This window comes from Oncorhynchus clarkii, chromosome 32 (genome assembly GCF_045791955.1).
Source record: "Oncorhynchus clarkii lewisi isolate Uvic-CL-2024 chromosome 32, UVic_Ocla_1.0, whole genome shotgun sequence".
NCBI lineage: Eukaryota > Metazoa > Chordata > Actinopteri > Salmoniformes > Salmonidae > Oncorhynchus > Oncorhynchus clarkii.
In genome coordinates, this window is record NC_092178.1 from 11,096,107 (window position 1) to 11,117,472 (window position 21,366).

Genomic DNA, 21,366 nt, shown 5'->3' on the forward strand with positions numbered 1-21,366 from the left:
GCCCAGGCTGTGTAACTATAAACTACTGGTGATCATTCACACTGATAAATAAATATACTTTTTGAGAGCTGTTTTACTACTACCTGACATCTGTGTGTGTGTGTGTGTGTGTGTGTGTGTGTGTGTGTGTGTGTGTGTGTGTGTGTGTGTGTGTGTGTGTGTGTGTGTGTGTGTGTGTGTAAGAGAGTGTGTGTAAGAGAGTGTGTGTGTGATCTGTGGCCTAATGATATTAAATACACACAGAGAAACAAATTCTCTCTCTCCCATAAAACACCATTCTAATCCCATCATTATAAAGGTCTTCTGAATAATTTATATGTAACATATTCCCTTTTCAAAAAACTGTTGGAACAGAACAGTCCTGCAGCTTGTTGATACACATTAGTCTCACCTCTATAGTTCTATAGCTCTAGATACAGCCACTAGTTCCTTCTTATTGACCATGAAGGTCAATACAACAGCAGATGGCTTGGAGCAAATCTGGGATGAAACGATTTGTGAGGTTTTTGTTCCACACTGCCAGCTGGTGGTTTTGGGTGGTAATACACTATTTCCCTGTCATTGTACACTGAGTGGACAAAACATTAGGAACACCTTCCTAATATTGTGTTGCACTCCCTTTTGCCCTCAGAACAGCCTCGATTCGTCAGGCCATAGACTCTACAAGGTGTTGAACGTGTTCCACAGGGATGCTGGCCCATGTTGACTCCAATGCTTCTCACAGTTACGTCAAGTTGGCTGGATGTCCTTTGGATGGTGGACCATTCTTGGTACACAAGGGAATCTGTTGAGCGTGGAAAACTCAACAGCGTTCTTGACACAGTCAAACCGGTGCACCTGCTACCATACCCCGTTCAAAGGCACTTAAATATTTTGTCTTGCCCCTTCACCCTCTGAATGGCACACATTCAATCCATGTCTCCATTGTCTCAAAGCTTAAACATCCATCTTTAACCAGGTCTCCTCCCCTTCATCTTTAACCTGGTCTCCTCCCCTTCATCCTTAACCTGGTGTCCTCCCCTTCATCTTTAACCTGTCTCCTCCCCTTCATCTTTAACCTGTCTCCTCCCCTTCATCTTTAACCTGTCTCCTCCCCTTCATCTTTAACCTGGTCTCCTCCCCTTCATCTTTAACCTGGTCTCCTCCCCTTCATATTTAACCTGGTCTCCTCACCTTCATCTTTAACCTGGTCTCCTCCCCTTCATCTTTAACCTGTCTCCTCCCCTTCATCTTTAACCTGGTCTCCTCCCCTTCATCTTTAACCTGTCTCCTCCCCTTCATCTTTAACCTGTCTCCTCCCCTTCATCTTTAACCTGTCTCCTCCCCTTCATCTTTACCTGTCTCCTCCCCTTCACATGTCTCCTCCTCTTCATCTTTAACCTGTCTCCTCCTCTTCATCTTTAACCTGTCTCCTCCTCTTCATCTTTAACCTGTCTCCTCCCCTTCATCTTTAACCCGTCTCCTCCCCTTCATTATTAACCCGTCTCCTCCCCTTCATTATTAACCCGTCTCCTCCCCTTCATCTTTAACCTGTCTCCTCCCCTTCATCTGTAACCTGTCTCCTCCCCTTCATCTTTAACCTGTCTCCTCCCCTTCATCTGTAACCTGTCTCCTCCCCTTCATCTTTAACCTGTCTCCTCCCCTTCATCTGTAACCTATCTCCTCGCCTTCATCTTTAACCTGTCTCCTCCCCTTCATCTTTAACCTGTCTCCTCCCCTTCATCTGTAACCTGTCTCCTCCCCTTCATCTTTAACCGTCTCCTCCCCTTCATCTACACTGATTGAAGTGGATTTAACAAGTAACATCAATAAGGGATCATATCTTTCACTTGGTCTGTGTGGCTCAGTTGTTACAGCATGATGCTTACAATGCCAGGGTTGTGGGTTCAATTCTTACGGGGGACTAGTACAAGAACAACAACATGCTAAAACATATGCTCTGGATAACAACATCTGCTAAATGAAAATAAGTCTTGGAAAGAGCAGGTGTTCCTAATATTTTGTACACTCCGCATATTCCAGGGCCAAACGCGCACCACAAGTGAAGTGTTATTTGTTATGTTTTATTTAGCAGCAGACAAAGCATCATCATCATCATCATCGTCAACCCACTAGAGTGAGGCGTGGCCGTTTTATTACGATAGCTAACCCAGAACAAGTGTAAGTGTACAATTATTCAACTGACGCTCTGTAAAAAAAAAAAACCACCATGAAGATACACGTTCATGACTCATCATATTCATCTTCATTTAAGTGACCCTCACTCAACCCATAATATTGACCGTGTTCTGCAAACATACACAATGCATTCAGAAGCACCGGAGCTTAAATGATAAAATATAGGCGTGGAAACGTAAAGTAGTAGAGCTCAGAAAGTAAACGGCATTGTGGGTCAATTTTCTTCATCAACTAAAAGTGTTGAAGCCGCGAGGTTCCACTTCCCCCTCTGTTTTGATCCCGTACCTACCATGCTGTAACAGCGTGAAGCCAACCCGTGCACATGCGCAGATACAGCGTGCGGCTGTGTGAGAGAAAAGAGTTGCATCTCACTCAGATTCATATCTGCGGTGCTGCTGCTGGCAATGTCATTTTTTATGAGTCAACCTTGTATCCAGCTCTACAGTCTACAAATGTAATACATTCAGTAAATATGGCACTTTACAAAACAGAAGCAGTTCCTACGTTCTCATAGATTAACATACAGTGTAAATGCTCTCCTAAATACAGACCAGGCCAGACTGAACTGTTTTCACAAATCCAATTTACCATTTAGACTCAAATCAAGGGCAGGCTGCTTTGTTAATGGTAATGTCCCACATTCCTCAAGGCAGCCATATTTAAGATTTACCACATTTAGCAACACAGTGAGTGACGTCAAGTGCCCAGTATAGACTCTGAAGTTCCAGAACAGAACTCCCACTAATCAAGTTGGTTCTAGAAAGTTCTAGAATCACAGGCAGGTTCCGTAAACCCAGACAAAAAGTGTAGCTCCAAAATGAAACAACCGCTCCAAAAAATATATTGAATGTTATCTATAACTTCTGAACTATACCTGCTCTATTCAATTTTAGACATGTTACTCCTCAGTACCATAGGCATCTTTAAACTTCTACAGACATTACTAAAAAAAAGTATGATTCAAAATGAACCAAGGAAAGGAGATATCTATTATTCATATATCTATAGTACTGTATATCTATGTGGCCATTGGCACACATGTCCTCCTGACAACTTCTGAGCTTCTTATCCACCTCCTGAAACCTGTCCTGCCCTCCAAACATCCTTCTATGAAACAGTGACATTACTATCGTCTCTGACAGTGACACCAGAGTGGATCTAAGGATTCCTCGTGATCATGTTTTGATACAGATAAAATGTGAAGTAAAAAATGCCTCCTAAAAGGGGGAAACAACATTTACAACAACAACAAAAAAATCCCCAAAGTGGGTTCTTTATAAACAAGAGTGTAGTTGAACAGTGGCCTGTCTTTGTGTGTCTCCTTCAGCATCTCTCACAACATTTCTAATGAGAAAATAAAAGACATCAGCATTCCAGTTACAGACCAGATCAGGGGGGGGGGGGGGGCTGTTGAAAGCCTATCTGGCCGTCTCTATCAAATACTTTTTATCATAGAGATAATCTGACAGAAACTATTTGTGCCCACAGCGAGGTGGGGTATATCTGTGAAAAACGTAATGATTAAACACACAAATGAACAGCCCACTGACTTACTGTCCTACTGCCATACAACCCTACATCTTTACTACTGCCTTACTGCTTTACTACTGCCCTATTGTCCTACTGCCTTAATAATGTCCTATTGCTTTACTACTCTCCTACTCCCTTACCGCCCTACCGCCCTTTTGTCCTACTGCCTTAATGTCCTACTGCCTTAATAATGTCCTACTGCCTTAATAATGTCCTATTGCTTTACTACTCTCCTACTCCCTTACCGCCCTACCGCCCTTTTGTCCTACTGCCTTAATGTCCTACTGCCTTAATAATGTCCTACTGCCTTAATAATGTCCTATTGCTTTACTACTCTCCTACTCCCTTACCGCCCTACCGCCCTTTTGTCCTACTGCCTTAATGTCCTACTGCCTTAATAATGTCCTACTGCCTTAATAATGTCCTATTGCTTTACTACTCTCCTACTCCCTTACCGCCCTACCGCCCTTTTGTCCTACTGCCTTAATGTCCTACTGCCTTAATAATGTCCTACTGCCTTAATAATGTCCTATTGCTTTACTACTCTCCTACTCCCTTACCGCCCTACCGCCCTTTTGTCCTACTGCCTTAATGTCCTACTGCCTTAATAATGTCCTACTGCTTTACTACTCTCCTACTCCCTTACCGCCCTACTGCCTTACTTTCCTATCCTACCGCCCTATTGTCACACAGCCTTACTGCCAGACAGCCTATCCTACTACCTTACTGTCCTACAGCCTGTCCTACTACCCTACTGCATGTCCTTCTATCCTACAACCTGTTCTACTTCCCTACAGCTTGTCCTACTGCCTTACAACCTGGCCTACTACCCTACAGCCTATCCTACTGCCCTACAGCCTGCCTTACTGTCCTACTGCCCTACAGCCTGTTCTACTGCCTTACTTTCCTACTGCTCTACAGCCTGCCTTTACTGTCCTACTGCCTTATTTTCCTACTGCTCTACAGCCTGTCCTACTGCCTTACTTTCCTACTGCTCTACAGCCTGCCTTACTGTCCTACTGCCTGTCCTACTGCCCTACAGCCTGTCCTACTGCCTTACTTCCCTACAGCCTGGCCTACTTCCCTAAAGCCTGCCTTACTGTCCTACAGCCTGTCCTACTGCCTTACTTTTCTACAGCCTGTCCTACAGCCTGGCCTAGCAATTGGATTAAATGATGACAAGAGATTATATTAGCCATAATTCATTTTTAATGGTGGAACCAAGGCTTTTCTTACAAAAGTTTTCACTTCCTCAATAAATCCATGCCATGATGTGGCCAGTCGTCTTCCAGTAGGGGAGGACTTGCATCAGGCATGTATTTACACCAAATACTCACTAGTGTCCAAGGCTGTATGTATCATCACCAATGTGGTATGTAGTTAAAAAATATATATATTGGTTCCATATTTTTTTAATCATAATGTAAACGCCAAAAATGTATTATCACACTATATATGGATATACTTTGAGAGTAAAAAAAAACATTGAACAGTAGAGAAGTACACAGCTTCCAGTGACTATCCTGTTTCAGCATTCCAAGCAGAGAGAAAACAGCCAAGTCCCTCACAGAAACCAATGAGACAAGTGGTCCAATATTGACTTTGGCCCCACCATGCGAGGCAGTGAGTGATATAGACTGAACGGAGAGTTAAAGCCTGCTGACATACCATAAGAAACCACGTAACTGGTGCAGTGACCACCGTTTCACACGGATCTGAATGCACTGGCCCACCCTCTCGAATGTCAGAGTTGAGCACTATGAACTGCTTGGAGGTCAGATGTAGACCACCCCCCCTATGGTTAAACTGGGAGAGGAGTGTGTGAGCAACACTGATCTGGGATTAACTCTACTCAGCAGTGCTCTACACCACATTACTAGTGCTATTCAGACAGAGATGGACACGGTTTGAAGATATCGGTGACAGTAACAAATGTCTTTAACCGAGACCATCACTTCAGGTGTTAAGAGGACCATGCGTTCTCTAGAAATCACATCTTAAAGTAGTACAGTGATTAAGAAGCGAATGGGAAATTGAAGTACCCTCCAAAATAGCTGTTCCAACTCAAAGACATGCAAATATAAGGGCTCTGTGCTATTAATACACAGAATAAAGCACCCCTGGCTGTGACACATTCTATCCTCTGTGTGCCATGTATCGTCTTCTACTTGTGCAGGTTCCTAAACCACGGCCATTCTAATACGAACACACAGTCATACAAACTTAAGTGTTACGGTGTCACAACAATATTTTCATCATTTTTAAAATATTTATTTGGTTGTTGGATCTGTTTTGTTGTGCTGTGGGGGTTTGTAGCGAGAGGAGGTGAAGAAGGGAGGTGGTGAGAGAGAGAGAGGAGACAGAAGGGAGGAAGTGAGAGGAGGTGAGAGAGAGAGGGGAGACAGAAGGGAGGAAGTGAGAGGAGGTGAGAGAGAGAGAGAGGAGACAGAAGGGAGGAAGTGAGAGGAGGTGAGAGAGAGAGAGGAGACAGAAGGGAGGAAGTGAGAGGAGGTGAGACAGAAGGGGGGAAGTGAGAGGAGGTGAGAGAGAGAGAGGAGACAGAAGGGAGGAAGTGAGAGGAGGTGAGAGAGAGAGAGGAGACAGAAGGGAGGAAGTGAGAGGAGGTGAGACAGAAGGGGGGAAGTGAGAGGAGGTGAGAGAGAGAGAGAGGAGACAGAAGGGAGGAAGTGAGAGGAGGTGAAAGAGAGAGAGGAGACAGAAGGGAGGAAGTGAGAGGAGGTGAGACAGAAGGGGGGAAGTGAGAGTAGGTGAGAGAGAGAGAGGAGACAGAAGGGAGGAAGTGAGAGGAAGTGAGACAGAAGGGGGGAAGTGAGAGGAGGTGAGAGAGAGAGGGGAGACAGAAGGGAGGAAGTGAGAGGTGAGAGAGGGGAGACAGAAGGGAGGAAGTGAGAGAAGGTGGGAGACAGAATGGAGGAGGTGAGAGGAGGTGGGAGACAGAAGGGAGGAAGTGAGAGGAGGTGGACAGAAGGGAGGAAGTGAGAGGAGGAGAGAGAGAGAGGGGAGACAGAAGGGAGGAAGTGAGAGGAGGAGAGAGAGAGAGGGGAGACAGAAGGGGGGAAGTGAGAGTAGGTGAGAGAGAGAGGAGACAGAAGGGAGGAAGTGAGAGGAGGTGAGAGAGAGAGGGGAGACAGAAGGGAGGAAGTGAGAGGTGAGAGAGAGAGGGGAGACAGAAGGGTAAAGAGGGTATAGTTCCAGCGGATGTCAATCTGGCTGGGGGTCAGGGGTGAAAGGTCAGGCTGGTCTCACTGGAGATGTTCTTCCTGGAAGACAATGGGCGTGGCCTCTGGCTGTTTCTCCACGACAACAGACGGGTCAGAGGTTGCTGTAGAGGTCAACACGTCGCCAAAGTCACCCTGAGACACCGTCGGGCTCATCTTGACCTGCAGGAGGCAGAGATACAGGTGTTGAATGAGTGAATTGACGAAGGAACCAACAAATTTATGAATTAATGAACAAATGGACTGAATGGATGAATGATTTACTTTTTATTGTCTGTTTTGTTTTGATAAAGTTGTATTTTATGGCTCTTCCAAATGAACTGAGAATTTCTTCACCACTTCTCTCATCCATTACCTTTAAAGTCTCTACTTTCTCCTCAAACGACTTGAAGGTGGGTGTGTTCCTGTGAAGACAGTGACGCCTGACGTGAGTAGAGAGGTACGAGGAGGAGTGATATCGGCCCAGAGACAGGTGTGCAGTGTCTGAAACGGTACCCTATTCCCTATGTAGTGCATTACTTTTGATCAGGGCCCATAGTAGTGCCCTACGTAGGGAATAGGGAGACATTTTGGACGCAGAGACTAACAGACACCTTACATGAACATCACACCTCGAGGACTCTTGAGAAAGCAGAGATGGGAGGTCGGAGGTCAGGGACATTGACACACATTTATCATCATTGTTTTCATAAGAAAAGTTAACCCGACAGCCCATCCAGACTGGTTAGTTAACAACTGATGATCCCAGAGTGGCTACATTCCATCCTCTTCTAGTCACAGATCATATAGACTATTGTCCAGAAGGTAAAACAGTAAGAATACAAGGACATAACCATACATTTTTATGGCAGCAAAGCACCTCAGTCCCTATAGACTAGAGGGGTGTTGGCAGTGGCACCTTGACCTAAAGATACAACTCAGCAGTTTCCATAAAACACCTTCACAGTTCTACCATCCTGAACTTATGCCAGTTTTTCAAGTCCGCAATGCTACAAAACGTTGTTGCAGAAGGTGCCCCAGGGGAGTAGAGGGTTCCAGAAAGCCGCGGTTTGGTTGTGGTTGTGTGTGTGTGTGTGTTCCCTTACCTCATTACAGGCATACTAGCAGAATGCTGTAGGGAGCGTATGCTATCCGACAGCATCAAAGAAGAGAGAGAGAGATTAGTGAAGAATGAGAGTGCACCACTGTTAGTCTGGAGAGGTACAGACACACATCCATCCATCCTTTATTCCATTCATCCATCCATTCATCCTTTATTCCATTCATCCATCCATCCTTTATTCCATTCATCCATCCATCCATCCATCCTTTATTCCATTCATCCATCCATTCATCCTTTATTCCATTCATCCATCCATTCCATTCATCCTTTATTCATCCTTTATTCCATTCATCCATCCATTCATCCTTTATTCCATTCATCCATCCATTCATCCTTTATTCCATTCATCCATCCATCCTTTATTCCATTCATCCATCCATCCTTTATTCCATCCATCCATCCATCCTTTATTCCATTCATCCATCCATTCATCCTTTATTCCATTCATCCATCCATTCCATTCATCCTTTATTCCATTCATCCTTTATTCATCCTTTATTCCATTCATCCATCCATTCATCCTTTATTCCATTCATCCATCCATTCATCCTTTATTCCATTCATCCATCCATCCTTTATTCCATTCATCCATCCATCCTTTATTCCATTCATCCATCCATCCTTTATTCCATTCATCCATCCATCCTTTATTCCATTCATCCATCCATTCATCCTTTATTCCATTCATCCATCCATTCCATTCATCCTTTATTCCATTCATCCTTTATTCATCCTTTATTCCATTCATCCATCCATTCATCCTTTATTCCATTCATCCATCCATTCATCCTTTATTCCATTCATCCATCCATCCTTTATTCCATTCATCCATCCATCCTTTATTCCATTCATCCATCCATCCTTTATTCCATTCATCCATCCATTCATCCTTTATTCCATTCATCCATCCATTCCATTCATCCTTTATTCCATTCATCCTTTATTCCATTCATCCATCCATTCCATTCATCCTTTATTCCATTAATTATTCTATTCATCCATTATTGCATTCATCCATCCATTATTCTATTCATCCATTATTGCATTCATCCATCCATTATTCTATTCATCCATTATTGCATTCATCCATTCATTCATCCATTATTGCATTCATCCATTCATTATTCTATTCATCCATTATTGCATTCATCCATTCATTCATCCATTATTGCATTCATCCATCCATTATTCCATTCATCCATTATTGCATTCATCCATTCATTCATCCATTATTGCATTCATCCTTTATTTCCTTCATCCATTCATTCATCCATTATTTCATTCATCCACCCATTCACCCTTTATTTCATTCATCCTTTATTTCATTCATCCATCCATCCATTATTCCATCCATCCTTTATTCCATTCATTCATCCATTCCTCCTTTATTTCATTCATTCATCCTTTATTTCCTTCATACATCCATTCATCCTTTATTTCCTTCATCCATTCATTCATCCATTATTTCCTTCATCCTTTATTCCATCCATCCTTTATTTCATTCATCCTTTATTTCATTCATCCATTCACTCATCCTTTATTTCATCCATTCATCCATTCATTCATCCATTATTTCATTCATCCTTTATTTCATCCATCCATCCATCCATCGTGTCTATTATCCCAGTGATCAATCTATTATTGTAAAGAGCATGTTGAGGTGACAACATGCATGTTACCATAGTCCTGTATGGAAATGTAGACCTACATAGACAACCATTCAATCACATGAAGCACTTGAATGAATCCTCACACAAACTCAAAATCACCCCAGCACAAGTTACCCCATGCAGGAGAGAGAGAGAATAGTCATTAACACCACAGAGAGTAGCCTTGGATTAATACAATTAATACAGTCCACAAGACTTCCTGGAGAGTAATGATCTCAGCAGCATCCAAAATAACGTTGTAGGAATTGACTGACTAATGGCACTAGCGGGGACAGTCTTACCCAAAGGAATTGGAAATAGACTGCAATCTGTAAAGGCCAAGAATTGTATTAAAGACATGTACAGACAATGAACAATGAAGATAAAATAGATTAGTACGTGTATTCTCCCTGCCTGACAATTCAGTCTCCCCTCTATGCTTTATAGAAATCAGTAGCCAACTTCAGGGAGAAGCTTAGCTTTCATTTATCAATCCATCTTGCTGTAAATTCACCATTATTTGTATTCAGGCTCCATGTTCATACAGTGCATTCTGAAAGTGTTCAGACCTCTTTTTCCATAGTTCGTTACGTTACAGCCTTATTCTAAAATGGATTAAATTGTTTTTTACCCCCCCACATCAATCTACACACAATACCCCATAATAGAAAACTTAAATCTTACATTTATATAAGTATTCAGACCCTTTACTCAGTACTTTGTTGAAGCACCTTTGGTAGCGATTACAGCCTCGAGTCTTCTTGGGTATGAAGCTACAAGCTTGGCACACCTGTATTTGGGGAGTTTATTCTATTCTTCTCTGTAGATCCTCTGAAGCTCTGTCAGGTTGGATGGGGAGCGTTGCTGCACAGCTATTTTCAGGTCTCTCCAGATATGTTCGATCAGGTTCAAGTCTGGGCTCTGGCTGGGCCACTCAAGGACATTCAGAGACGTGTCCCGAAGCCACTCCTGCATTGTCTTGGCTGTGTGCTTAGGGTCGTTGTCCTGTTGGAAGGTGAACCTTCACCCCAGTTTGAGGTCATGAGAGCTCAGAAGCAGGTTTTCATCAAGGATCTCTCTGTACTTTGCTCAGTTCATCTTTCCCTCGATCCTGACTAGTCTCCCAGTCCCTGCCGCTGAAAAACATCCCCACAGCACAATGCTGCCACCACCATGCTTCACCGTAGGGATGGTGCCAGGTTTCCTCTAGACGTAATGCAATTCAGGCCAAAGAGTACAATCTTGGTTTCATCAGACCAGAGAATCTTGTTTCTCATGATCTCAGAGTCCTTTAGTTGCCTTTTGGGTAAAGAGGGCTGTCATGTACCTTTTACTGAGGAGTGGCTTCCGTCTGGCAACTCTACCATAAATGCCTGATTGGTGGAGTGCTGCAGAGATGGCTGTTCTTCTGGAAGGTTCTCCCATCTCCACAGCAGAACTCTGGAGCTCTGCCAGAGTGACCATTGGGTTCTTGGTCACCTCCCTGACCAAGGTCCTTCTCCCCTGATTGATCAGTTTGGCCGGGCGGCTCTAGGAATAGTCGTGGTGGTTCTAAACTTCTTCCATTTAAGAATGGTGGAGGCCACTGTGTTCATGGGGACCTTCAATAATGCAGAAATGTTTTGGTACCCTTCCGCAGGTCTGTGCATCAACACAATCCTGTCTCGGGGCTCTACAGACAATTCCTTCAACCTCATGGTTTGGTTTTTGATCTGACATGCACTGCCAACTGTGGGACCTTATATAGACAGGTGTGTGCCTTTCGAAATCATGTCCAATCAATTTAATTTACCACAGTTCAACTCCAATCAAGTTGTAGAAGTGTAGAAACATCTCAAGGTTGATCAATGGAAACAGGACGCACCGGAGCTCAATTTCGAGTCTCATAGCAAAGGGTCTGAATTTTTTTTCTCCCAAATATTTATAAAAATTAGATGTGATTAGTAGATGTGACTGGGGTAGAGGGTAAAGGTGACTGGGGTAGAAGGTGGAGGTGGCTGGGGTAGAAGGTGGAGGTGGCTGGGGTAGAAGGTGGAGGTGGCTGGGGTAGAAGGTGGAGGTGGCTGGGGTAGAGGGTAAAGGTGACTGGGGTAGAGGGTAAAGGTGACTGGGGTAGAGGGTAAAGGTGACTGGGGTAGAGGTGACTGGGGTAGAGGCTAGAGATGACTGGGGTTGAGGGTAAAGGTGACTGGGGTAGAGGGTAAAGGTGACTGGGGTAGAGGGTAAAGGTGACTGGGGTAGAGGGTAAAGGTGACTGGGGTAGAGGTGACTGGGGTAGAGGCTAGAGATGACTGGGGTTGAGGGTAAAGGTGACTGGGGTAGAGGGTAAAGGTGACTGGGGTAGAGGGTAAAGGTGACTGGGGTAGAGGGTAAAGGTGACTGGGCTAGAGGGTAAAGGTGACTGGGGTAGAGGGTAAAGGTGACTGGGGTAGAGGTGACTGGGGTAGAGGGTAGAGATGACTGGGGTTGAGGGTAAAGGTGACTGGGGTAGAGGGTAAAGGTGACTGGGGTTGAGGGTAAAGGTGACTGGGGTAGAGGGTAAAGGTGACTGGGGTTGAGGGTAAAGGTGACTGTGGTTGAGGGTAAAGGTGACTGGGGTAGAGGGTAAAGGTGACTGGGGTAGAGGGTAAAGGTGACTGGGGTAGATGGTAAAGGTGACTGGGGTTGAGGGTAAAGGTGACTGGGGTTGAGGGTAAAGGTGACTGGGGTAGAGGGTAAAGGTGACTGGGGTAGAGGGTAAAGGTGACTGGGGTTGAGGGTAAAGGTGACTGGGGTTGAGGGTAAAGGTGACTGGAGTTGAGGGTAAAGGTGACTGGAGTTGAGGGTAAAGGTGACTGGGGTAGAGGGTAAAGGTGACTGGGGTAGAGGGTAAAGGTGACTGGGGTAGAGGTGACTGGGGTAGAGGGTAAAGGTGACTGGGGTAGAAGGTGGAGGTGGCTGGGGTAGAAGGTGGAGGTGGCTGGGGTAGAAGGTGGAGGTGGCTGGGGTAGAAGGTGGAGGTGGCTGGGGTAGAAGGTGGAGGTGGCTGGGGTAGAGGGTAAAGGTGACTGGGGTAGAGGGTAAAGGTGACTGGGGTAGAGGGTAAAGGTGACTGGGGTAGAGGTGACTGGGGTAGAGGCTAGAGATGACTGGGGTTGAGGGTAAAGGTGACTGGGGTAAAGGGTAAAGGTGACTGGGGTAGAGGGTAAAGGTGACTGGGGTAGAGGGTAAAGGTGACTGGGGTAGAGGGTAAAGGTCACTGGGGTTGAGGGTAAAGGTGACTGGGGTAGAGGGTAAAGGTGACTGGGGTAGAGGGTAAAGGTGACTGGGGTAGAGGGTAAAGGTGACTGGGCTAGAGGGTAAAGGTGACTGGGGTAGAGGGTAAAGGTGACTGGGGTAGAGGTGACTGGGGTAGAGGGTAGAGATGACTGGGGTTGAGGGTAAAGGTGACTGGGGTAGAGGGTAAAGGTGACTGGGGTTGAGGGTAAAGGTGACTGGGGTAGAGGGTAAAGGTGACTGGGGTTGAGGGTAAAGGTGACTGTGGTTGAGGGTAAAGGTGACTGGGGTAGAGGGTAAAGGTGACTGGGGTAGAGGGTAAAGGTGACTGGGGTAGATGGTAAAGGTGACTGGGGTTGAGGGTAAAGGTGACTGGGGTTGAGGGTAAAGGTGACTGGGGTTGAGGGTAAAGGTGACTGGGGTAGAGGGTAAAGGTGACTGGGGTTGAGGGTAAAGGTGACTGGGGGTTGAGGGAAAAGGTGACTGGGGTTGAGGGTAAAGGTGACTGGGGTAGAGGGTAAAGGTGACTGGGGTAGAGGGTAAAGGTGACTGGGGTAGAGGGTAAAGGTGACTGGGGTAGAGGTGACTGGGGTAGAGGGTAAAGGTGACTGGGGTTGAGGGTAAAGGTGACTGGGGTAGAGGGTAAAGGTGACTGGGGTAGAGGGTAAAGGTGACTGGGGTAGAGGTGACTGGGGTAGAGGGTAGAGATGACTGGGGTTGAGGGTAAAGGTGACTGGGGTTGAGGGTAAAGGTGACTGGGGTAGAGGGTAAAGGTGACTGGGGTAGAGGGTAAAGATGACTGGGGTTGAGGGTAAAGGTGACTGGGGTAGGGTGGAGGGCTTCTCTCTGGGGTATAAAAGAGTCTGCCTTTACGTGCATCTGAAATGGAACCCTAGAGGTGGCTGGGGTAGAAGGTGGAGGTGGCTGGGGTAGAAGGTGGAGGTGGCTGGGGTAGAGGGTAAAGGTGACTGGGGTAGAGGGTAAAGGTGACTGGGGTAGAGGGTAAAGGTGACTGGGGTAGAGGTGACTGGGGTAGAGGCTAGAGATGACTGGGGTTGAGGGTAAAGGTGACTGGGGTAGAGGGTAAAGGTGACTGGGGTAGAGGGTAAAGGTGACTGGGCTAGAGGGTAAAGGTGACTGGGCTAGAGGGTAAAGGTGACTGGGGTAGAGGGTAAAGGTGACTGGGGTTGAGGGTAAAGGTGACTGGGGTTGAGGGTAAAGGTGACTGGGGTAGAGGGTAAAGGTGACTGGGGTAGAGGGTAAAGGTGACTGGGGTAGAGGTGACTGGGGTAGAGGGTAAAGGTGACTGGGGTAGAAGGTGGAGGTGGCTGGGGTAGAAGGTGGAGGTGGCTGGGGTAGAAGGTGGAGGTGGCTGGGGTAGAAGGTGGAGGTGGCTGGGGTAGAAGGTGGAGGTGGCTGGGGTAGAGGGTAAAGGTGACTGGGGTAGAGGGTAAAGGTGACTGGGGTAGAGGGTAAAGGTGACTGGGGTAGAGGTGACTGGGGTAGAGGCTAGAGATGACTGGGGTTGAGGGTAAAGGTGACTGGGGTAGAGGGTAAAGGTGACTGGGGTAGAGGGTAAAGGTGACTGGGGTAGAGGGTAAAGGTGACTGGGGTAGAGGTGACTGGGGTAGAGGCTAGAGATGACTGGGGTTGAGGGTAAAGGTGACTGGGGTAGAGGGTAAAGGTGACTGGGGTAGAGGGTAAAGGTGACTGGGGTAGAGGGTAAAGGTGACTGGGGTAGAGGTGACTGGGGTAGAGGCTAGAGATGACTGGGGTTGAGGGTAAAGGTGACTGGGGTAGAGGGTAAAGGTGACTGGGGTAGAGGGTAAAGGTGACTGGGGTAGAGGGGATGACTGGGGTTGAGGGTAAAGGTGACTGGGGTAGAGGGTAAAGGTGACTGGGGTAGAGGGTAAAGGTGACTGGGGTAGAGGTGACTGGGGTAGAGGGTAGAGATGACTGGGGTTGAGGGTAAAGGTGACTGGGGTAGAGGGTAAAGGTGACTGGGGTTGAGGGTAAAGGTGACTGGGGTAGAGGGTAAAGGTGACTGGGGTTGAGGGTAAAGGTGACTGTGGTTGAGGGTAAAGGTGACTGGGGTAGAGGGTAAAGGTGACTGGGGTAGAGGGTAAAGGTGACTGGGGTAGATGGTAAAGGTGACTGGGGTTGAGGGTAAAGGTGACTGGGGTTGAGGGTAAAGGTGACTGGGGTTGAGGGTAAAGGTGACTGGGGTAGAGGGTAAAGGTGACTGGGGTTGAGGGTAAAGGTGACTGGGGGTTGAGGGTAAAGGTGACTGGGGTTGAGGGTAAAGGTGACTGGGGTAGAGGGTAAAGGTGACTGGGGTAGAGGGTAAAGGTGACTGGGGTAGAGGGTAAAGGTGACTGGGGTAGAGGTGACTGGGGTAGAGGGTAAAGGTGACTGGGGTTGAGGGTAAAGGTGACTGGGGTTGAGGGTAAAGGTGACTGGGGTAGAGGGTAAAGGTGACTGGGGTAGAGGTAAAGGTGACTGGGGTAGAGGTGACTGGGGTAGAGGGTAGAGATGACTGGGGTTGAGGGTAAAGGTGACTGGGGTTGAGGGTAAAGGTGACTGGGGTAGAGGGTAAAGGTGACTGGGGTTGAGGGTAAAGGTGACTGGGGTAGGGTGGAGGGCTTCTCTCTGGGGTATAAAAGAGTCTGCCTTTACGTGCATCTGAAATGGAACCCTAGAGGTGGCTGGGGTAGAAGGTGGAGGTGGCTGGGGTAGAAGGTGGAGGTGGCTGGGGTTGAGGGTAAAGGTGACTGGGGTAGAGGGTAAAGGTGACTGGGGTAGAGGTGACTGGGGTAGAGGTGGGGTAGAGGCTAGAGATGACTGGGGTTGAGGGTAAAGGTGACTGGGGTAGAGGGTAAAGGTGACTGGGGTAGAGGGTAAAGGTGACTGGGCTAGAGGGTAAAGGTGACTGGGCTAGAGGGTAAAGGTGACTGGGCTAGAGGGTAAAGGTGACTGGGGTAGAGGGTAAAGGTTACTGGGGTAGAGGTGACTGGGGTAGAGGGTAGAGATGACTGGGGTTGAGGGTAAAGGTGACTGGGGTAGAGGGTAAAGGTGACTGGGGTTGAGGGTAAAGGTGACTGGGGTTGAGGGTAAAGGTGACTGGGGTTGAGGGTATAGGTGACTGGGGTTGAGGGTAAAGGTGACTGGGGTAGAGGGTAAAGGTGACTGGGGTAGAGGGTAAAGGTGACTGGGGTAGAGGGTAAAGGTGACTGGGGTAGAGGGTAAAGGTGACTGGGGTAGAGGTGACTGGGGTAGAGGCTAGAGATGACTGGGGTTGAGGGTAAAGGTGACTGGGGTAGAGGGTAAAGGTGACTGGGGTAGAGGGTAAAGGTGACTGGGGTAGAGGGTAAAGGTGACTGGGGTAGAGGGTAAAGGTGACTGGGGTAGAGGGTAAAGGTGACTGGGGTAGAGGGTAAAGGTGACTGGGGTAGAGGCTAGAGATGACTGGGGTTGAGGGTAAAGGTGACTGGGGTAGAGGGTAAAGGTGACTGGGGTAGAGGGTAAAGGTGACTGGGCTAGAGGGTAAAGGTGACTGGGCTAGAGGGTAAAGGTGACTGGGGTAGAGGGTAAAGGTGACTGGGGTAGAGGGTAGAGATGACTGGGGTTGAGGGTAAAGGTGACTCGGGTTGAGGGTAAAGGGGACTGGGGTTGAGGGTAAAGGTGACTGGGGTTGAGGGTAAAGGTGACTGGGGTTGAGGGTAAAGGTGACTGGGGTAGAGGGTAAAGGTGACTGGGGTAGAGGGTAAAGGTGACTGGGGTAGAGGGTAAAGGTGACTGGGGTTGAGGGTAAAGGTGACTGGGGTTGAGGGTAAAGGTGACTGGGGTTGAGGGTAAAGGTGACTGGGGTAGAGGGTAAAGGTGACTGGGGTTGAGGGTAAAGGTGACTGGGGTTGAGGGTAAAGGTGACTGGGGTTGAGGGTAAAGGTGACTGGGGTAGAGGGTAAAGGTGACTGGGGTAGAGGGTAAAGGTGACTGGGGTAGAGGTGACTGGGGTAGAGGGTAAAGGTGACTGGGGTAGAGGGTAAAGGTGACTGGGGTTGAGGGTAAAGGTGACTGGGGTAGAGGGTAAAGGTGACTGGGGTAGAGGGTAAAGGTGACTGGGGTAGAGGTGACTGGGGTAGAGGGTAGAGATGACTGGGGTTGAGGGTAAAGGTGACTGGAGTAGAGGGTAAAGGTGACTGGGGTTGAGGGTAAAGGTGACTGGGGTAGAGGGTAAAGGTGACTGGGGTAGAGGGTAAAGGTGACTGGGGTAGGGTGGAGGGCTTCTCTCTGGGGTATAAAAGAGTCTGCCTTTACGTGCATCTGAAATGGAACCCTATTCACTATATAGTACACTACTGTTGATCAGACCAGTATTTTTACCATAACCCCATTGGGTACTGGTCAAAAGTGGTGCACTATAAAAGGAATAGGGTGCCATGTAATGTGTGTGCCTCACCTGACATCCTCAAACTTCCTGCTGATGGCTGAGCCCATGTTGTTGAAGGCTGCTGTGGCCTTCTGACCGGCCACGGACAGGCCCTCCGACGTCTTCTTATAGCTGTATCAGTGAGAGAGAGAGAGAGAGAGAGAGAGCGAGAGAGAGAAGTAAGAACTGACTCTGCAGAACAGTGTGTGTGTGTGTGTGTGTGTGTGTGTGTGTGTGTGTGTGTGTGTGTGTGTGTGTGTGTGTGTGTGTGTGTGTGTATGTGTGTGTGTAGCCACGTACGCTGTAGAGGTGGTGACCTCGTGCCAGCTCTTGCTGAGGTTCTGTTTGAGCTCGTTGAGAGGAGTGATGCCCAGCTTCCTCTTGATGTCTGCCAACTGGTTCTCCTTAGTTGCCAGCACCTGAGACAGAGTCAAGATCTCATCCTCCACCTTCGAGAGATATGGAGAAAAACAGGGTGCCTGATGAGACGTAGTGGCAGAAAAGACTAAAGAAACTCTTTAGGTCTAAGGAAAGGTTACCCTGAGCAGCTCCCCTCGAAGCTCCTCCTGCTCCTCCTCTGTCAGGGTGGGGATGGCAGGGGACACGGTCACTGACGTCACTGCATCCTCCCCTAACTCTGGGGTAAAGTCTGGTCTCACAGCCCCTGGAGAGAGAGAGGGAGGGGGGAGAGAATAGGAGAGAAAAAGAGAGGGAGGGGAGAGAAAGAGAGAGAGGGCAGAGATAGAGAGAGAGAGAGAGAGTTCAGAGAGACATCCTCACACACAAAGGGTTTCCTGTCCTCAAAGACATAATAGGACCATGCCAACATTAGCTGTCAATCTGAGTAGTATCTCTCCTTCTGAAGAGGAGGAAGATGATGAAGACATGGACAAAAGATAGTCCACAGGGGGTGGATGATGGGAGTTGGAGGACCAGCTAGATTGAGACATAGCCTCTGAAGATGGACACTAGCCCAGGGGGAAACACACATATAGACAAATCTACTTGTATGTCTGACACTGAGCTTTGAGCAGGCCAGTCAGGGCTGTACGCTGTAGGAAAGACAACACATTAATAACCTTTCTGGACGGAGCCGTTCTGAGAAAGCAGGAGAGAGAAACAGAGGTGGTTCAGAACAGAGGTGTCAATCAACAAGACACACTGCCAAGTGGAATAACAACTCAAATAACTAATTACTAGGTAACTAATATACTCTACTGTCAATATCACATTCTGCTGATTTGTTCAGTTATTTTATTTCACCTTTATTTAACTAGTCAAGTCAGTTAAGAACAAATTCTTATTTACAATGACGACCTACCCCGGCCAAAACATCCCCTAACCCGGGACGACGCTGGGCCAAATGTGCTCCGCCTTATGAGACTCCCGATCACGGCTGGTTGTGATACAACCCGGGATCGAACCAGGGTCTGTAGTGACGCCTTAGACCGCTGCGCCAATCGAGAGCCACTGTCCCTAACTTCCTCTGATTGGCGAAATCTAGTGTTGGCCTGTGCAGTGTGATTCATGGATTTGATACAATGCTCATCAAAATCATTTTTAATTTTTACAAATTATTATTATATATATATTTTTTTAAACTAGGTAAGTCAGTTAGGAAAAATTCTTATTTACAATGACAGCCTAGGAACAGTGGGTTAACTGCCTTGTTCAGGGGCATAACGACATATTTTTACGTTGTCAGCTCGGGGATTCGATCAAGCAACCTTTCGGTTACTGGCCCAACGCTCTAACCACTATGCTACCTGCCGCATTAATATGGAGTTGGTCCCCCTTTGCTGCTATAACAGCCTCCACTCTTCTGGTTAGGCTTTCTATTAGATGTTGGAACATTGCTGCAGGGACTTGCTTCCATTCAGCCACAAGAGCATTAGTGAGGTCGTGCGCTGATGTTAGGTGATTAGGCCTGGTTCGCAGTCGGCGTTCCAATTCATCCCAAATGTGTTCGATGGGGTTAAGGTCAGGGCTCTGTTAAGGCCAGTCAAGTTCTTCCACACAGATCACTGACAAACCATTTCTGTATGTACCCCGCTTTGTGCACGGGGACATTGTCATGCTGAAACAGGAAAGGGACTCCCCCAAACTGTTGCCACAAAGATGGAAGAACAAAGTGTATAAAATGTCATTGTATGTTGTAGTGTTAAGATTTCCCTTCACTGGAACTAAGGGGCCCAAACCATGAAAAACAGCCCCAGACCATTATTCCTCCTCCACAAAACCTTTGTTGGCACTATGTATTCAGGCAGATAGCATTCTCCTGGCATCCGCCAAGCCCAGATTCGGACTACCAGATGGTGAAGCATGATTCATCACGCCAGAGAATGTGTTTCCACTGCTCCAGAGTCCAATGGCGGCGAGCTTTACACCAGTCTAGCCAACGCTTGGCATTGCGCTTGGTGATCTTAGGTTTGTGTGCGGCTGCTCGGCCATGGAAACCCATTTCATGAAGCTCCCGACGAACAGTTCTTGTGCTGACGTTGCTTCCAGAGGCAGTTTGGAACTCGGTAGTGAGTGTTGCAGAAGACGGCTGATTCAGCTTCAGCACTCAGAGGTCCCGTTCTGTGAGCTTGTGTGGCCTACCACTTCACCAGCTGAGCCGTTGTTGCTCCTATATGTTTCCACTTCACAATAACAGCACTTATAGTTGACTGGGGTAACTCTAGCAGGGCAGAAATTTGACAAACTGACTTATTGGAAAGGTAGCATTCTGTGACGGTGCCACGTTGAAAGTCACCGAGCTCTTCAGAAAGGCCATTCTACTGCCAATGTTTGTCTATGGAGATTGCATGGTTGTGTGCTCAAATTTATAGTACTGTCAGTACCTGGTATGGCTGAAATAGCCGAATCCACTAATTTGAAGGGATGTCCACATTCTTTTGTATATATAGTGTATTAGGACCTCTGATCCTATAGTTGATTAGGGTTAACTATTGTTAGGGTTACAGTAGTTTCCTATAATTGATTAGGATTATATATATATATATAAATAAATAAAATGTGTTGCTATGGTAATAGAAGTTCACATACAGAATCACAGCTGGCATGGGTCTGTGGTTGGTACCTACCTGTATGTATGATGGTTGATTGTCTCAGTACCTTATGGTTCGATTGCCATTTATGAAAGCAGGAAGAAATGTTGTTGGAGCTACTTGATACAAAACCAGTGATGAATCTGACTTAAAAGAGATGGAATTACCTTATTTTCATTAGTGTGGTCGACCACACTATCACCTCCTCGCCTCCCTCTACATTCCTACAGCCAGACACTAGCATCTCCTCCTCACATTCCCAACATATTTCCAGACTTGATAGATGACAAGGTCATAGACTGTTCTCTCTACTATCGCATGGCAAGCGGTTCCGGAGCTCCAAGTCTAGGTCCAAAAGGCTCCTTAACAGCTTCTACCCCCCAAGCCATAAGACTGCTGAACAATGAATCAGGTGGCTACATAGACTATTTACATTGACCCCCACCCCCCCTTTGTTTTTACACTGCTGCTACTCACTGTTTATTATCTTTGCATAGTCACTTTACCTCTACCTACATGTACATGTTACTTCAATTTCCTCAACTAACCTGTACCCCTGCACATTGACTCGGTACCCCCTGTATATAGTCTCGTTATTGTTATTTTATTGTGTTACGTTTTATTTAATTTTTAAATTTTATTTTATTTAGTAAATATTTTCTTATCTCTATTTCTTGAACTGCATTGTTGGTTAAGGGCTCGTAAGTAAGCATTTCACGGTAAGGTATACTACACATGTTGTATTCGACACATGAGACAAATAACATTTCATTTGACTAGAAGATAACAAATGGCACTACGTAACACCGACAGGTACTGCTGGATAAGTGATCTCGTCAAATCAAAAAGGATATCCTGAGTGATAACACTTTATTTGAACGATACCTACATAAGAACTTTATAACACATTCATAACCCATACATAACACAATCA

At 46.8% G+C, this 21,366-nt stretch overlaps 1 protein-coding gene across 4 annotated transcripts in view; it reads right to left on the reverse strand.

Annotated features, from left to right (window-relative positions):
• Window positions 1-4,894: 4,894 nt before the first annotated feature.
• The window catches only part of LOC139391826 (tumor protein D52-like), a 43,110-nt gene continuing 26,638 nt past the window's right edge, over window positions 4,895-21,366 (reverse strand). The window contains exons 2-7 of one of the 4 annotated variants that reach the window (XM_071139398.1): window positions 17,922-18,046; window positions 17,683-17,831; window positions 17,413-17,514; window positions 8,033-8,074; window positions 7,303-7,351; window positions 5,954-7,109 (exon numbers count right to left, since the gene is read on the reverse strand). In XM_071139398.1, coding sequence (XP_070995499.1) covers window positions 6,972-7,109; window positions 7,303-7,351; window positions 8,033-8,074; window positions 17,413-17,514; window positions 17,683-17,831; window positions 17,922-18,046 — 605 coding nt within the window. In that variant the 3' untranslated portion in view covers window positions 5,954-6,971. Of the gene's footprint in view, window positions 7,110-7,302; window positions 7,352-8,032; window positions 8,075-17,412; window positions 17,515-17,682; window positions 17,832-17,921; window positions 18,047-21,366 lie in introns of all 4 variants that reach the window. The other 3 variants (XM_071139395.1, XM_071139399.1, XM_071139397.1) reach the window with 3 other exon arrangements.